The 19,468-nt window shown below is 44.6% G+C and overlaps 1 protein-coding gene across 1 annotated transcript in view; it reads left to right on the forward strand.

The window, feature by feature from the left end:
- Nucleotides 1-19,468, forward strand: part of LOC138448430 (NACHT, LRR and PYD domains-containing protein 12-like) — a 434,278-nt gene that overhangs the window by 389,397 nt on the left and 25,413 nt on the right. Inside the window, exon 9 of the mRNA XM_069604690.1 lies at nt 17,462-17,626. Within this exon, the coding sequence (XP_069460791.1) occupies nt 17,462-17,626 (165 nt within the window). The remainder of the gene's footprint in view (nt 1-17,461; nt 17,627-19,468) is intronic.

Raw genomic sequence — 19,468 nt, forward strand, 5'->3', positions numbered from 1 at the left:
TGTTGCATCGTGAGCGCCATGTTATGCTGCATGGCCCCGGCAAAGGCTGAGATGCCTTCAGTGAGCTCATGTACATGCTGTCCGTAGGCAGTTAAGGCGGAAGATGTAGCCGCTGCCTGAGCCTGATCGGCTCCATTGGACCACACAATCTGGCTTGTTGAACCCTGGAGGCAGTCCCGGATGGCCTGGAGGTGGAGGGGCTGTGTGTTGGCAATCGATTGCATTTCCAACTGGCGCCTTTCCATGCCTCAAGCCTCTGCATTATTGTGACGTCTGGTGTGGCCTGGGGAATAGGTTGAGGGTTATGGGGAGGGCCGGGATTGAAACATTTAGAACCATAGGACAGGTTGTCCGAGTCACCCTCAGATGACTGGCCCCGCTGCCCAGCTTGAAGGCTGTCCTGCCCAGGTGATGTGGGTGCATCATGGGCCTGTTGGGTGGGTTGTACCAGAGTGGATGTTGGGGTGTAGATGGGGTTTCCATGTTTCCATCATGTGGAATGGGTGCAGTGCCTGCGCTGGCAGGTGTGGTGCTGCTGAACCCAGGTCTCTCATGGTGTCCCTTATGCCTGGCCTTCCCGATGGTTGGCCCTTCAGGGGTGGTGGTTGAGGTTGTCGCCCTGGAGGCCCGGGTTATCGATGGGCTTTCACCCTCCTCCTCTTCTGCCTCTTTCTGAGCCAGCTGCATGCCCGCAAGAGGACAAATGACATGCTTTCAGGCATTGTGCAATCCTGTTCTTTGGCTTGCAAGTCACACCTGATATTTGATTCAGGGACAACCCACACATGTGGGCAGAAGAGTATGGTAGTACATGGGCCAATGCATGAGACCCCAGCAAGGTGGGTATGGTCTCTGCTGAGTGTGTCTGCCCCATGGGCAGGTGCTTTTCGCCTGTTGTGCTGCCAAGGCGGCCTGTCGATACAGTTACAACTGGCAGGATCACCCATGCCTGCAACTGACTTGGCATTGACATTCATTGGGTTGCATATTCTTAGAGACATGTGCTGACAGCCAGGGCCGACCTTAGCTTTGGCAGCACCTGGGGTGAGTCAATGTAGTCTGCTGCAGCTCCCCTTCCCCGGCATCCCCCCAGGTAGGGGGTGAACATTTTGTTGTGTCGTCCCCGGTGCTGACAATCGTATATGGAGCACAGATGCTGAACCAGCAACAGTGCTCCGATTGGTTCAGGGATCACTTTCATACAGCTCGGCTGTCAAACCAGCATGGGGCAGCCTTTGAAAGGCTGCCCCATGCTGGTTTGACAGCCACGCTATTTTGTTGTTAGATGCACCCCGCTCTCCTGCTGGCACGGCCAGCACCAGCAGGAGAGGGGGGCGCACCTCATTACTATTGGGCGCATGCTGTGCCTTCACACTCCAGGCAAGCTCGGGGGTTCCCTTGGAGGTCTCCCCCTGTGCTGGTATGGTTTGTGGGTTAGTGTGGGATCGCAGCCAGTCACTCTGACCGCCTGGCCCTAATGCCAACCCTGCTGGCATCTATCACTGTCCATCGAGTCCATTTGAGCTAAGGGGCACATTCTTTGGTTGGTCATCTGCCCTCTGCGGGAGACTAACTCATCTCCTGTCTCTTGGCTTCTGGCACCAGCCTCCGCTCCATCAATTGCCTCAATCCCCTCCATGTCGAGGATGGTGCTCGCCTTATCCTCCCACGGGGTGTGGGCAAGGGGCTCCGTGGCGCCACCTCCGGTGGCCTTAGCCTCCTGTCTTCCCAGATGTTTTCCTCTGAATTTTGGCTTGCAGAGCCGAAGTTCAGGCACTTTCCCTCTGGCCCTCTCTTGGGAACTGGTTTCTGTGGCTTGTGGGTCGGATGGTTACAGGAAATTAGGGATTCAGTGTGAGTAGATTGAGTTTTTCAAAATGGTCACTGCCATGCTTCCCATTCCGGCGATGATGATATTTCCACCAGGGCTAATTCCGCTGGCACTATTAATGCCAATTGGCTGGCTGTAATGCTAATTCCGCTGGGTATTGGTGAATTTAAAGCCGGGTTGCCATGTTTCGTGCACGCTCCTGACAGGTTGGGATACAGCAGTAAATCTGCTTCATGCCATAGCAGTAACGGTAATCTCGCTGTGCAGACTTACAGCCGTTTTACCACTGGACTCATAATGACCCCAATGTCATCAATATTTTTCTTTAGCTTTTGGTGGCAACTTTAATTTTTTGATGGTGACATGGGAAGAACTATTATTGCAGCTATCTGAGCAGTAACCCAATGTTGTCATGATGAATGCCCACGTGCAGTTGCTGGAATTTGAGCTGAAACCACAGAGTCGTGGAGAATAATGAATGATCATTGTTACTCCACAACATTCAGTGCAGATCAAGTCACACAATCAACACCATAGAAGGGCTAGGTGCAATATGCTGAGGTAATTTTCCCTATGTCATCGCAGACTCCTGATTTATCCCTGTTGGAAACAACAGAGGGAACCTCAGAATTAACTGAAAACAAAGACTCTGACTACAGCAAGTCAAGTGTGGAGGAAATAAGCACCACCTTTGAAGCAGAAGACATTCAACTTGCAGACTAAAAGCTTTCATGGAAACCAAATATATAGTATTTGACTGCTGCCTGCTTGACATTTTTAGGACGATGAAATGCAACCAATTGACATGGGATAAAAGATGTGGAAAATCTTTCATAAATGTTAATAGACTAGTAGTTGGACCAAAAGTGAAGATTCAAGGAAGGTGTGAAGGCAAACATTGCAAGCTTTTCTTGGGCCACTTAACCAATGCTACAGATTTTGTTCGCCTGCAAAAGAGGACCATTACTCCATCCCCACAATCATATGAACATTTGGTAATGGCCTTGCAATATCTGGGGAGTGGTGCTCCAGCTCTAATCATTTGTTAGATCAACAAACAAAGCAAAGATGTTAACTTTTATTAAAACAACACATTTCTCAACTGTCAATGATAAGCTGAAACACTGATCCACAGTACTAATTCGCTCTATAAATCCCGCTTGCTGGTGATCAATAAGGTCAAGGCTAGTGACCTATTTATTCAGGTGACCTAAAAGAACCTAAGCAAATATTTTCCCTGTAGAATCAGGTAAGGAGATGGTCGATAATGTCTTGCCGACTCACGGCCACCATTCTTACACAACATAACTATTTCGGCACATGGCCAGGATTTAGGAACCATGTTCACACTGGTTGCCGCATTAAACAGTAGGTGTAAGTGCAGAGCCCATATTTGTATTTCAGATTTAAATAAGTCACCTGGGATCTTATCTGGCCCTGGAGCTTTATTAGACTTCTATGTCAAGATAGCTTGAGGGTGAATGTTAAAGGGGTAAAAACTTGGGATTCCTGGAATGTAATGTCACTAGGTGGGAACACTCTGATTTTTCTATAGATATCACAGAAGTAATCATGCCACCATTTTTCGCTAATGTTCCCTTGGATGCCATTTCCGGGGGCTGCATGGGGTACAGTCATACGTTTCCAAAACCTAATAGAGTCCTTACTATGTATTGCTACAACAATTTCTTCCCATGGTTTAGCCTCATGTTCCTTATTTTTCCCAGCTATGATCTTTTTATACGTGAGTCTTACATGGCTAAGCTCATCTCTCCCTATGCTGTTTAGATTTTCGGCACAGTGAATTAAGTTATTTTCCGTATCCCTACACTCCCTGTCATACCAGCGAGTATTCTTTATTGTCCTCTTTCTGATCATTTTAGGAGGGCTAGTCGCCTGATCCTTTATGATGTTACTTATTATCGTAAAGGATTTTAGGACTTCAGTATTTAAGGCATCATGATTTTCTAATACACGTCCCGGTGGTATTAACAAGCCTCCATATAAATAGGGTAGCTCAGGTCCAATTTAACCCACTTTACAGACCGCCTGGCATGTCCTGTAATGTTCATTATCACATTGCTATTAATGTTGTTATAACAAATACAAATTGAATCAACACCAACTGCTAGGTACAACACCAGAGGTCGATGATCACTTTCACACCTTGGCATCACTTCACACATCACAGCCAGAGCCCATGATTTACTATTGAGCATAATATAATCAATGTGGGTTGCTCGATTGCCTACCACAAGGTGGGTTTTGCTGGGATATCGCCCATAACCCTCCCATTTAAGATTTAAGTGTAGTTATAGATGAGCAATCTCCATTGTGTGTCTGCTGTCTCTTGGGCTATGCAACGACTAAGCCGGGAGTGTCCCAGGCTGGATCCTCTTCTCCACCAAACCATCAATTAAATGGAGAGGTTTAAACTGCAAATTCGGGTCACCCGCTACAATTATAGTTGTTGTTATAATAGTAATAATAATAATAATAATAGTCATAATAATAATAATGTTATTGTATGGTTTACTTTCCATGGCCTCATTTGCTTATACACCAGACTGACTGCTGTGTCGATTAAACACCAACGCACTATCACCATCAGGTAGTTCGATGTGTGGCTCTTGAAGGTCCCTGCAACCACATTCCAACTCAATAATATTGGTGACAATTGAGGAATCAGTCCATATAAAGAGGCCTGCCTCCAGGTCCTTTGGTAGCATTTAATTCAAAGGATGCACCACCCTGGATATTACAACTCATTGTTTCCCAGGTCTCATGGAAACAAATAATGTGGTGTTGTCGGATGAAATTACACCAATCATTATCCTTCGTGTTTTTTCTTAAACCTACAGTGTTCCAGGAGAGAAAGTGTACCTCATGTACCAGGGGAACACACAGGTCCCAAACTAATGGGTGTTTCCAAAGAACACAGGGAACCCAGCAAGTCATTCTACATCCTCCAAATCAGAGGTTGCTCATGATTCTAGATGAGCATTTTTATTTCTGTTGAATGGCGGAAGAGCTCTTACTGCAATATTACCCATGTGGGTGGAAATGCTCTTAATTCAAACACAAATAGACCTTCTGCCAAGGGACTGTTTGCAAATGCTACACTAGTATTATTTTTGTCAGGGCTGTTAGTACAGGAAATACGAGAACAACCTGTTATGTGCTGCCTAATTATTGAACAACAACCCCTACTGGATCTAATCCAATGAATTACTTTGTTTTTCAAGGCATCTTTGGTTTCCCTTGAGTCTCCACCTAGTTTTGGCACATTTGTCAGCATAACAGTGTGTAATCGTGATTTTAAAGGTGTGTTTGTGCCCCTTGAACTTGCCTCCCACCATGTGAGTTTAAAGATCTATCTATCGATGCTAAGAGCTCCGCAAACCCGTCCTCCCTATTTGCAAAGGATTCCTGCACTAGGCAGCTTTGTACTCTTGATGATGCTCGATGGTATAACTGCCCCTATTAATCAGAGCTCTGTTAATTGTGACATTATTAGTGGTCGTCATTATATCCTCACAACCGCTAGAATGTACATGGTTTATGGTATCAATTGGTCTCACACGTAGACCAATATCTTTTGGGCAAGGATGGTGTTGTCATAACTAAGCCTGGATCAACATCTGTCTGTGTACTAGTATTTTTAAACTCAGTGTTATTTGTGGTCCTAGGTGGAATAGGAGAGAATGTGTTTTTCATGCATGTTAGCTCTGAGAATACTTTGTTCAAAAGTGCCATCAGTTCTCTTAGAGTCGGTTCTATGATACAGTGGCAGACGCTGATGCATTTATCGGGGCAACTTTATGGTGTGGAGTCACCTGACATTACAGCAGCCTGTTGTTGTGGTCCTGGTTTGCCTGGCCTAGCCTCAGTACATCCTACTTTCTCATGACTTGCATGACTTCACATTATATCAGTATTATCATTAATACTAGCATATCAAACCTCCTCGATATAGGCACATTAAATTCCAGATTGGTGGGGGCTTAATGCCCACAATGCCAGTCAAATTATTTGGTTTTCCCTTGTTTCTCCACAAGAATAGACACATGTTTCCCTCCAACTTGACCACTCAGCTTGGCTATTTCAAAAGGCTGAAGTTCATCATCCAGTCTAACCAATGGGATTGTTGGTATGACATTCTGGGTACCAATATCAGATATTAGTCTGTGGCCACTTAAATGACTGATTTTACTGTTCACTTTTTTGGTCAGATTATCAGGTAGCTTTCCGAGGAGATGTACTCAAACCAATTAATAACAGCTCCTCTGGGTTATCAGCTATGCAGTTTATGGTGTCTGTGGCACTCTTCTGCGGTATGGTCTATGGTGTGACCGGCAGTCCAAGTGGAAGGCAAAAGGAACTAAGCAGAACTGCACTTTCGTAATTTGTTTTTTCTTAGATGATGGTAGCAGCGTTGAGGCATTGCTTTTAAACAGTTTTGGCCGCTGTGGCAACTATATCTAGTGCCAAATCAGATGCCAATAACTACTGGAAATACTCTAAAATAAACTTATATTTTGCACCAGGAAAACTGCTATAGTGCTAAAATACTAAGCCATTGTATAAACCTTTTTCTGCAAGTTTGTAATACACACAGTTTAAAAATAAAAACTATGTCTAATACTGACGTCTGAGTTAAAAGACAATTCCATAGAACGTTAACATTTTAAGAAGAATAACGCAGTACAATCAATTGCATGTTACTATTAATAAATTAAAGTTAATAACTCCTACATACACTCCAAACCAATCACGTGCTGAATAAGGGACCTTATAGTGGTTTTCCTTCATAAGTTGTGTGTCCGCTTCTATAGCATCTCAGCCCGTATTACCACATTACAAGAGACAAGCCACACTAACATGCAATATGTTGAGTAATGTAAGTGCAGCGTGCATGCAAGATAAAGAAACGTTGATTCTCAATAGCCCTGAGGGTGGTGGTGCAAGACACCCGACTGCTCAAGAGGCCGCCTCATAAGCTAAGGAGCAAGAGGTGGTAACTATACATGGAGAACACAAACCCTCCCCAGGCAGGTTGTACTAATGATTGGCTGAGACTCTGGTTAGTGTTGGCAATAAAAGGCCATGGATTTGATTGCACAATACATAAGTAAATCATAAAACATGATTGTAATTTTATTCATAAATTGTACTCATATATAACATAAAGTCTCATCTCTGTTGTACTTTTGGGCACATGGGCCAGTTTTTGTCCCCCGGCCCGTGCCGCCACACCTGGATGGGTTCCCGGCCATCCAGGTTCCCCCAAAAGTTCTTGGCTTATCTATCCCCCTTCCCCAACTGGAAACCTGACTCCCCTATATTTACTTGGCAGGTCGCCCCCTTCCTGAAATTGCAGAAAATGTTGGCAATCTTTCAAATTAGCCATGGTTCCCTTCTGTTCATACTATTTCAGATTAGATGCGCCGGTGTTCAGTGATAGCTGCTTCTTAATTAGGCCAACAAGTTCTGCCAAACGCAGGTCAATCAGTACATCAATACTCTGCAACGAAAATGTCCTCAAATTGTATTAATTAAACAGCCAATTTTATAATGTGATTAATATTAAGTCTTAAACCGTAGGGGCACCCATTCCCCAGTATATTGATCTGTTGTTCTATTGGCGAGCTCCATCCAGCTGCTTGGGGTGAACAAATGAGTCCTATGCCGGGAGAGCGCTTATGCTGGCACGCTGTGTTCAGGCACGTATTTCTGTTGACCCGTTCTTTTTACCCCCGGCCGTTCGGCGTTGGGTAACTAGCAGCATTCAACTCCCAGCCAGGATCATCCGGATGCGCAGCGTTCTGCTTTTTATTTCAATGTCGTTTTTCCCAGCATTGGTCTCCTGTGTCTTATTATTTTCCCTACTGTGCAGCCATTGATTTTTATGGCCACTTGTGGGACAGCTTTTCAGTATGGTAGGGCTTCTGGTCCATCCGTATCATGGCCAGACCTTTGGCCAAGGGTCAGCGCAGCAATGTTACCAACTGTGTGACCCCCTAGCTTTAAGGCAATCTTGTGAGGGTGATTCCCCGTAGTCTACAGCTTCTTCTCCATCCGTATTATAGCCTTGTCTCTGGCCAAGTGCCAGAACCGCAGCTTTGCTAGCTGTGTGGTCCCCATCGCTTTAGGTTATCTTGTGGGGGGCTTCCTAGTAGTGCAATACTTTTGTCTGCCCGTATAATATCCCTGTCTTTGGCCAAGGGCCCGCCAGCGACATTTCTAACTTCATATCCTGCGGGGCACGTTCCCAGCAGTGTAATGCCTCTTGGTCTATCCGTATCCTAGCCATGCCTTAGGCCAAAGGCCCGCACACTCAACTTTCAAAATGTGAGACCCATAGCTTTGAGGCAATCCTGTGGGGAAGATTCCCTGGTAGTGTAATGCTTATTGGTCTACCCGTATTATAGCCATGCCGGCCAAGGGCCCATACAGCCAACTTTACCAACTGTGTGACCCATCGCTTTAGGGCAATCTCGTGGGGAAGATTCCCCGTAGTGTAAAACTTCCTGTCTACCCGTATTATAGCCATGCCTTCGGCCAAAGGTCAGAACTGCAACTTTACCAATTGACCCATAGCTTTTAGGCAACCTTGCGGGGAAGATTCTCCGTTGTTTAATGCTGTTGGCCTACCCATATCATAGCCATGCCATTGGCCCAAAGCCACACCATTGACTTTTCCACTGTGTGACCTATATCTTGAAGGCAATCTTGTGGGGAAGGTTTGCAGTCGGGTAATATTCCTGTTCTCCCTGCATCAAGGCGTGCCTTTGGCCAAGGGCCAACACAGCAACTTTTCCAATTGTAAGACCTATAGCTTTTCCGACAGGAAATGTAGGGAACCAACCCTCTGCTTGGGGTGTGCCCCACTCGTGGCCGTAATAACTTTCCTTCCTGAGGTTCTGAAGTCTAATTTCCTTACTTACCGGGTGGTTGGAGGACAAACAGTCTACATGAACCACCATTATGTACTAGCCAATGTTGGAGGTATTTGGTATAACAATTCTCAGCGCTTTCAGAAGCTGCAGTTTAGCCAAGGCAAATTGTCTAGCCCTTACTCAAAAGTCAGGCCGCCTCCCAGGGCTTAAGTCGAGGGTACACGCGGGGGGACGGAGTCCACCCACTTTATTCAGAGGCGAGACTCAGTTCCCCGAGCTAAACAGCTAAAATGAGAAACATTGAATGTCCTCTTTGAATTTCTGCTGAACTCTGGGATCAAACCGCAGTAGGCAGATTTGTAGGCCGGACACTCCACCACTAAACTATATAACTTGATGAAAAATAACAAAAAAGTAAAGGTTAAATGTCCTATTTCGGTACTGCAAGTATTTGTATTGGTTCTTGGACTTTAAAACATGCACACCTTTCAAAGTTTTCAAAAACACTTTTAGAAGAAAATATCCTCTCTTTGTTTTGTGTGTGTGTTGATTTCATAAAAGGCAAATGCCATTCGTCCTGTTCAATTTGGGTGGTTATGCAAAGACAATGTAATGAAATGTGCATATTTCACCTTGATATGCTAATTTCTGGCGATGTCACATCCCATTGGGTTTGTTGATGAGTCTCCCCACTTTAATTTTTAGGACTTGACCCCTGCCGCCTCCTGATTGCAATCCACCACATTTGAGAAGTGTCGCTGTGCTGTCTTTGCTATTAACATTCTTTAAAACGCCGCCGTATGCTGCAAACCATTTATCGCTTTGCGAAACATTCTGCTGCCTGTTGCCAGCAGCGACCTCTGCCGGTGGTTGGTGTTCTTGCACCCCTCTCCTGAGGTTTACGGTACTCTCCCCTGCCTCGGCTACTGATGCATGACCTTGAGTGGTGGCTGTGTATGCTAAAAAATCAGCCTCACAAAAGGTAACCTGAATTAAGAAACTCTTTTGATCCCAGCCACCTGTGTACTACAACCCTTCAGCTATTCTATCGTCTTCCCGATTTTGTCTCAAATAATCCGCTTTTATGGATTCCGGTAATAGTGTCTCTATACTGTCCTATAATAATGCACAATCTGGAGCAGAACCTGTAAACATTCTCTCGCAATATGTTAGGTTAACGAATATCACTGTAGTTTTTATTTTATTTTACATCTTGCCTGTGCTTTATAAGTTCCAGCATCTTAGGTCCTTCTGCCCTGTCACTGGTTTAATACCTGTCCTGCAAAAGTTGTATCATCCGCCAAGTTGGTATGTCGATACTCTGTCGCAGATTTCCAGCTCGTTGCTATTCCTGATGTTGTAAACATTTTGTTACTGACGTAAAGCAACTTATTTTTTATATCACGTTAGCTGAACACCTGCATCTTTCAAATGAGCGCTTTGAGTCGCTTGCTTTATCATTACCGACTTGCGACTTTTACTTGGTTCATGTTCCCCGTTTGCTGGTCCCCCTTTAACCTTTCCTTGCTGGTGACCCAACACTCACTGGGTCTGCTAACCCGAGCTATTATTAAGACTTCTATTCCTCCTTTTCACAGCTCGCCGTAAGCCCCAGGCAAAACCCAATTCCTTTGCTATCTACTCAAATTACTCATTGTCCGGCTCCCACCCTGTCGTTACTTTCGGGATGAATGTGTGAGCACACGCGTTTGTTTCCTTCATTACCTAGCGAATTTCGTTTGCATCTGCCCTGTGACAGCCAGGAGGCGCAGGAGCGTTTTCATGCGCACCTGGACACAGATTACAGAAACTTTACACCTGTGCAAGTGCAAAGTTTGCACGGTATTAGCAGCAGGGCAAAGTTTGCCCTATTTTTTAAAAACACTGGGACACATTAAAAAACCATTGCACCTTGACAAGAGCAGTTTGGCATATTAAAAGCACCACAGCAAAAATTGCCCTAGTGCTATAAAGATACATGTTTTATGCATTTCTGCATCAGAGCAAACTTTGCCCTAGTGCTAATACCTTGCAAACTTTGCACTTGCACCGGTGCAAAGTTTGTGTAATCTGGCCCCAGGGTTATAATAACACTGTGCTGTGCTCTTGTCGCTGTGCTCTTTCGCTCTGCGAAATTCTGAAGTTTATTACCTCCATACGATGTGATGCAGATGTTATTTCAATTGGTCACATTTTAACGCATTAGTGAACCTTTTCCGTCAGATTGCTAGGGCTCTGGTGTTGTTATGGCTTAAATTCTATGCTGAGGGCACCAAAACAAGAAATTAAAAAGTCACAGAGGTCCAGAATGAAGCTGTCAGCCTGTCTTACAGTAGAGCTGTGGTCTTCAATCTTTTTTGGCCTGGGCCCCCACCTGAGCAAAGTTTTGGCAGGCCGCCTCCCCCCCAAAAGTTCCAGATGGACAGTATGTAGAAATCGCTATGAACTTTTGTGTGCCGTCACCATACCCTTCTCCCAGTAAAGACCATGGGCTCTCCCCTCCCTACTCCCACCACTATCGCAGTGCTGCCGCCCATTCTGCTCCCACCACAGTCCCATAACACAAGCATACACACATCCATACACATTTAAATAAAAAATAAATTACCATAAATGTACCTTCTGCAGGGGCCTGCGCGTGGTTGCTAAAATGCTCTGCGGCAGGTTGCTCTGCCCGTATGTGCGAGGAGGCGCAGGAGCACCCCCTCGCACATACATACATGCAGTGCCCCAGCCAGCATTTCCAATGAGCTATGCAAGGCTGGCGAAGCAAAACGCCCCCAGCCTTGCATGGCTCAGTGAGCATGTGCGGCTGGGGAACTGAACTGTCAAAGGCAAACAGTGTTTACCTTTGACAGTTCAGCCAGCCCAGGAGTACTCCCTCAGTTGGAAAAAGCAGCTGAGCGAGTGCTTAGTGTTTCACTGGGCTGGCTCCTCGGCTCCTCCATAATTGGTGAGCCCCCCCTCGCCCATTATGGATGAGCCGGCAGGCTCGGACTGGCCTGTAGGGCAATAGGTAGATGACCGTACCAAAAATGCAAAATGGTAGTGTGGGCCACTTTGTTGGCCAATGTGGGCCAGTTTGAGGAGTTACTTCACTATGCAGCCAGTAGTTTTGACCATTGTTGCTGAATAAATATTCTTTAAATATCACAGTTTGTTTACATTTAAACCAAAAACAATCCCTTGGATACTATTCAAACAGTCTGTGACTAAAGGACTGAATATTCATTTGCAACTGCTGGCTATTTTTTCATTGGTGCCTAAGACCGTTTTATGGTCCAGGCTCACCATGTGAGCGGCCCCTTCCCATTTCCTCCAATCTAAAAAAAAATATATATGTATATATTTTATTTTTACATTTTATGCTGGGCACTGCCCCCCCCCCCGTCCCTCTGGGATGCGGCCGCGCCCCCCTGGGGTGCCGTGCCCCACAGTTTGAAGACCTCTGCAGCAGAGGATAGAGGATAGGTTCAGAAGAGACATGTTGCGAATAGTCTTTCAAGCATTCTGGGCATTCAGCCAGGAAAACATACCAAAAACAAAGGCGATGCTTGACTGATCCATACCTTGCTCTCTGTAGAGTCCTTAGACTCCCAGCTAGTACTCTGTCCAACCACAGTCCTTTTCCACAAAGGGATCAGGCTTCAACAACCACACACTGACACTGTTCTAAATAACAGTGGCCTGATCTGCGGGATGCTATTCACATGACCTACTGCTTATCTATTTGTTCAGGTTTTCTATAGGAACCACATGCCTCTGGGGGCAGCTTTAGGGAACTTGACAAGAAGCAGGGGCCAACAGAGAGATCCTTGTTGTAGAGATAAGTAATTAACAGTTTTCGCAAAAACCCACCTGTTTGGAGGTGGATTGAATATTTGTGGGATTTTAGTGTCAGGCAGTAGCTCCAAGTACAGAAAATGGGTCGGCACCCCGGTAAAATGGATGGGATGTGGATGAGCAAGCCAAGTTTTGAAAATCAGCTTTGAGGCCGCTGATGGTATGTTACACACTTATTAACTTTTGATATAGATGGGGTATTTTCCATAGATTAATTTGTGGATGTCCCACTTGTATAGTTGAAGAGGTGTTGCCTCACCCCATCCTGGTATTGCAGGCTTTGGGAGATCTGGAATGTTTTTCTCTGTCTGAGCTTTCTGTGGTTCGGCACTCCAAAGCTCACTCAGGTGTAATGTCTGGTTAGTAGGTGGATCAGTGGTAACAGCTGGCAGAGAACGCTAGTAAGGGGTCTCTAGAGAACGACTTTGCCTGGGTTTCCTTCTGATTCTTCCTTCTCTGTTTTCTGATATTATAATAATCACCCCAACACTATCTTGTTCCTCCTCCCAGCTGTCAGCATCTGAGAGATGGGTCTATCTCCTCCCCTCAAAATCTTTTTCACCACTTCATTTTTGTATGTTTCGAGACGTTACCTTGAATGCTTTGGTCTCTTTTTTGACTGTTACTACATTTAGACCTCCTCTTCCTCTGGGCTTTTTCTCATCTGTGGTATCCCCTTCTCTCCTCGTTGCTATGCCTCCTACCTCCTCTTGCCCACCTTTACTATCACCCACACCATGTGATGTTCCTTCCTCCATCTCCTCCATGTCACACTCTCACTCTGATGTTACCTCCTCTGTATCACATTGAGTCTCTGATATTATCAACTTCTATTTCGCTTTTGGGTCCACCGCCTCCTCCTACAGCCTAATTCCTACTAGCTCCTGTTGACTTTCACTCTGGTGCCCTGGTGTTATTACTTCCTCCTGCAACTGTCCTCCTGCTGATCTTACCATCTCTTCCTTTACCTTCTTAACTTTTACATCCTCCTTCTGCCCACTCCTTCCCTCTGATATTACCACCTCCACCTCTTTATTTGATACATGCTCATGTCTACTCCATCCATTTGATGTTACCACCATTTCCTTCAAATCATCCCGCATCTCGCTTAGTGATAGCCTGATTAGTTGAATTTCCTTCTGAAGAATATTGTTGATCGCTAGGAATTCCCTACTGCCCCTGCAACGTACCTGTTCATTTGGCACACAGCATTCCTTGCTTCTAGCGTGTGTCTTACCAGATGTCATCTACTTCACAGTCAATGTAGCAGAGGAAGTGAGGAAGTCTACTTTTGATCAGGATGTCCTCTGGTTCTCATTTGTTTTTCACTTTCACCCCTTTTATCATTTGCCATTGGTGTCACTGTTGGTGGACGTACTGAGCTGTTTCGATATAAAGGAGTCTAGTAACTTTACATACCTATTAGAACACGCAATCTCAATTGGCAACATTTACTCTTGATCCGTGTCGGTGGTGTCCCCCGCCAGTTTTAGATCCGAACTATGTTGAGGTCTGTCATCACCTCTTCGCGGCAGTCATCATTATATTGCTCTTTTGTTTGAGGGTCTACCAATCACTGTTTCTTTGGATTGATGGGAGACATATTAACTAAAGAAGTATCTGGAGTAGGGCTTTTATGTGGTAACCGTTTAAACCAAGTTTAGAGTGTGTGAACTCGGATACTTTTGAAAAATCCCTGCATAGTACATCAGCATCTGCCCAAGCTTTATCTGACTTCTCTTTTCTCTTCATAACCCATGCCACCTAATTTATGTAAAATTCCGGGCAAAAACTGAAAGCTTGGCCTTGGATTTCCTAAATGAAATAATCACAATTAACTCCTATTGGATAGATTTGACTTATCATTCTGTATGATGTTTGGGGTTCCTAACTGTTTAAGGATGTATTAGCCTTGACTTCTGATCTTTGGGCCTAGATTTGGGGGCAAGTAATTCCCTGGTTTGGCAGTTTTCCCTATGCATTTTGTCTCATTCCTCTCCCTAGCTTGATGTGTGGTGACTTGGCGTAAGACCACATTACTCACTGATTTTGATGAACTATTTTCTCCTTAGGGCTTGGAGATCGATTATTAGGTCTTCACCAACAGCATCTTACCAGTGAGTTGTTTGCCTTCCTTGTTGTTTGAAGGTTTTTTTTTAAGGGGTGGATTTCTCCTCTATGTTGATTTATTTTCCACTTGTTGGCTTCCTGTCATGTTGATTGTTTGTGGCACTGACATGTTACCATCATATGCCCAAGGGTGCACTCTGTGGGCTTTCCGTACGTTTTTGGATGACCCGTCTCATCCTAATTATTAGTGACTCTTACTTTGTAGGTATGTGATTGTTCTATGCTTAGGCCAAGTGTATTTTGACTCTTGTTTTCGTTTTCAAAATGTATGCTTTTTGACGGCTCCAAATTAGCCATCTCTGGCTCCATCCTACTTTGGACCGACTGCCTTTGACCTTGTCCCTTCCTTGTAGTTGGTCAAAAAGGTATGATTGTTGATTCTGTGAGGGTCAGAAATGAGAGACCGACACAAAGTGGTGGTGTTTTCAACATCAGACATCTTTATTAAAAGAAAAGGGTTGGATAAAGGCCTCTGTGTCCTCATCCTAAAGAAAGTTTCCCTGCCTAGGAAAATAAAACTAACGATCAGCCGGTGTCTTGTCGTCAAAAGTATGTTGTGTCCTTGTGTCCAAAACATATCTGACCCTTACACTAGACATGAATAACTAAGAAGTGTAAGGAAAAAGTGTCTCTGACCTGTGTTCAACCAAACTGTTCAAAGGTGAAACAAAATAAATAAATCCAACAAAAATAGTTTCTCCAAAAGAGAAGCTCTTGGATCCAGAGGGTAGTTCCCTTCTCTTGGATTATTTCAGGAAGGCTGGCAAACATATATTATCCAAATAATGTCTCCTTAAGGAGGGCAAGAATCTTTCTCCCATGTAACAGTTTGTCAAGGCTAGTAAAAGTGTCACATTTACACACTGTTGTTTCGAGGACGGCACAAGTGTCTTATATAACTGCTTCAAGAATGGCTTCCTGGTATACTCCCATGCCAGAAATTCTTCAGTAGATTCTTTTTACCATGTTTTTTTTTACTTGCATACACTTTAAGTTGATTCCTTGGTATACTGTTCTGCCAGGTATCCCCTTCTGGGTTCTGTAGCTCCCCTGGTGTACTCTCTTGCCAGGTGCCTTTCCCCAAAAGACTCAGTGCCTGATATATCCCATTTATCAGGTCTTCTTTCAATGTTCTCTTTATTTCCTAGTATAGCACAGTTGTACTCCTGTTCTGTCTATACTTCATTGATTCTGGATTAAACGTGTCCCAAGCTGCCCCATATGGCCTCTCACATATGAAGACTTGTTCAAGTTCTGTTCCTTAACTGCTTCACTAGTACTTATTTGCTTATGGAAATGCTTGCTCCAACTTTCCCAATATGCACTTCTCATATATGGAGAATGGCAGAAATCTTGTCTTACAGCTTCTTCATTAACATTCACTTGCTTATGATCACATTTGCTCCAGCTTTCCCCATACTGACATTTCAGGCATGAGGAATTGTGCAAATTCTGTCTTTGTAATTTACTTGGTCGGTATTCAAAATGCACATTCAATTGTCTGTGTGCCTGTCGGGTTCCCACTATCTCTGGGCCAACTCGCCGGTGTCTCGTGGCATCCCAGACCTCCTGCACATTGCAGCGGTAAAGTCTCAATGTGGGAACTTCTACTTTGCTGCCGGTTCCCTTGCGGCTTTCCCTGGAGCCTGCCACGCACCTCTCAGTCTCACGCCGCTCCGGTGCGAACTGCTGATAAGCGCCAGCTTGGGAGCACCTACCTGCTTCTGCACGGTCTGCTCCCTTGCGTCTGCCTTCACATGCAGTTCTGCCTCTCGTTTCTCCCAAACTGCGCCTCCTCTCTTCAACTTTTGATTGTCAATGAAAACCATCTTTAAATGTCCTGCGCAGCTGATTCACCTTGCAACAACTAGTCTGCATGTTTTGCTTCAAGTTTCTTTCAAGCAACATTGAATCCTTCTCCCTCTTCCTCGTCTCAGTACACGAGGCATTATGGGAGTTAGAGTTCATAGGATTAACAGGACTTCTAATGAGATTTTGCTCGAGACTTGTACCTATTACAACATCATCAGAGATAGGAGATGTGTTTTGTGTGTTATGTAAATATGATGTGTGAATGGCTATTTGGTCAGAATGGCAGTATGCCATCGGCAGGCTAGGTGGTATAGTGCTGTCTTCAAAAGGGGGGTGGGAGGGAATTGCCTCTCTCCTAAAGGAGTCATCATCTTCTCCAGGCAGGTAACTTCTTGCAAATGATCCTCCCTCATAGTACCACCCCCAGGGTCAGGATCAGGTAGCGGCTGCCGTCCCCTGGCCATGTGGGAGGAGCTCACCACTGGGGATTCAGTGAATACCTTGCAGGATTCATCACAATTCCCTTCTATGCATGCTGTTTTTGGCTGTTTTGTAGCTACCAGACTGCATGCTGTGTTGGCATATCCTTATTGAGAAAGTATTGTAAACCAGAAAAGGTACAGTGTGATTATGCTGCTTACCTTAACGTTCTCTATGACATTTGGACATTTGGATGCTATGATATGCCAACACGAGGTTCTGCAGGGTGGGTATAAGTACAACCAAGTCATACTAAAAACAATTGTAATGTCAAGTGGGGTTATCTGTAAATCCCACATTAACTCATATTTTATAAAGGACTGTGACAAGTAAGAACAATTACCGGTAAGTAATCAAATTAGTGGTCACGTTTCCTGAGTATTTCCATAACTTCAGATGAGGTGCGAGTCAGAACATGATCAGACTGGAAAGTAATGCTAGTGTTCTATTGCCTCCTATACTGCAGCCTCCAGGAGAACGGCCTGTCAGATGATAGCGTCCAGACGCTGCTGTCTATCTCCGATAGTGGGAGCCTAAGGAACCTGGACCTGAAGGGGAATTTCTTCACGGATGCCTGTGCTGATGACATGCAGTATTTCATTTTGACTTGTACAAGTCTTTCCGAGATCAAGTAAGATTTGTCACTAAAAACATATTGGGTCATTTATAATGCTTAAAATGGACAAATAACAAGGGCGAAGTTACCAATAACAGAAATATTCCCTTTTCTTCAGTTAAATGCATCTATCAGATTGTAAAACTCATAGATTAATCTCTCTTTAACCCACAGTCATGAATCTCATGCTCCATAATGCTTTCTGACCCGCCAGTACATTCCTCAGTAGTTACCTACAAGATCAGGCAGCTCTCCAGGAGATGCTATACTTCATCACTGCCTGCTTTACCCACATCACTACTGGGACCTCTCAGGACATGGGTGGAGGTCACAAAGTCACCTTTCACTCCTCAGGCCAAAGAAGGTCAAGAGCTCCAATCCGGGTCTTTATATGAGAACTGCTTACCCATTTTACCTTGTGTAGATTTTTAGAAGATTTTCTGTTCATTGAAATGGGGATTGTAATGGAGCCCTTGTGTCCAAAGGCCGGCAGTGGTTACTTTCTCCAGTAACTTGTTAAACCTTCATCCAACTGCTTGAAGAAATTGGGGGTCATTTTCGATCCATACTGAGCATAAATGTAAGGTGATAAATAAAGGCGTGAGTTGTTTACCCCTTGCTCTTACACTGCTGAGGGATGTTAAAGTTGTTTTTTCCAGGTAGAGTGGGAGACGGGAAGGGAAATACATTTCCACTTTCCCATTCCCCCTCTGCTAAAAGCAGGCAGATTGCACAGGGATATATTGTGAATGCTGTTTGCAAAGCATAATTTGCAGGGGGCACGTAACATTTTTACAAAGCAGAGAGTACAATGAAGGAGCAAAGGATTGGATTTTTTTGCATATATTTTAACTCAATTTTTATTGCATGTTTATGTTAAAATCTACAGGCAAAAAAACAAACTGAAAGCAAACTATCATGACAATAACATTTCACACTGTCCAATCTACATGTTCTCTCTATCCCCTCTCTTCCTTCCTTTCAGGTACAAATGACTAACACATGTCCCCCCCCAAACATTGAACAATGGGTTGCAACACAAGACACATTAGGGATAATACCCAGGAATTTGGCCTACTCTTACTCTTTCACCAGTACTGTCAGGATACCTCCTTACAGACTATCCAGCAAGTACCGTAGAGCAGCTCTGCAATACATGTGAATTTCCTCATTCAAATCACGGATATACGTATCCTCCGGTCATTTCTCTTCCTCCACTTCTAAACTCCCCCTTGTCCTGCTGGTCCTGGACCCCCACATCCACCCATGCCATATTTTAACATAAATAGCCCCTATTCCTCCATAAATATGGACATATCATCATGAGTCATATAGGTCAGTATATCCATCAGGTATACTTCACATACCTTCCGTAAGCAGTCACTTTTGTCAGGCACTGTAGGCTCCCTCCATTTCTGTGAGACCGCTATCCTCACTGCACGCAGAAGAGCCTCCTACATCTTTAGGAATCTATATGTACCCTTTTGGTAGGATACTCGGGAGTACTGTAAGAGGATCCAACTGCATGGTCTTCCCTGTAATAGCTTTTGTCCAACTCAACAACTCTCCCCAAACGAATCAAATCCGGGGGTAATCTCACCTCATAATGCACCGGTGTGCCTGGTTCCCCTCTTCCACTGTGATGAAACTCCTGTGAACATTTTTGAAACACTCACTGGGTCTCTATGCCATCTGTGGAGTACCGTAAAATAAGGTTCAATGACGTTGGTGGAGAGATTCCTGTGAAATGCTACCTTATGAATCTTTTCCCAGACATCCTCTGGAACCCCGTCTCCCAACACCTGATCCCAGTAAGATTGAAATGTTCTCCTTACTTTTAAAGTTGACATCATCATG

This window comes from Ambystoma mexicanum, chromosome 1p, assembly GCF_040938575.1.
Source record: "Ambystoma mexicanum isolate Mex_15411 chromosome 1p, UKY_AmexF1_1, whole genome shotgun sequence".
NCBI classification, from domain to species: Eukaryota; Metazoa; Chordata; class Amphibia; order Caudata; family Ambystomatidae; genus Ambystoma; species Ambystoma mexicanum.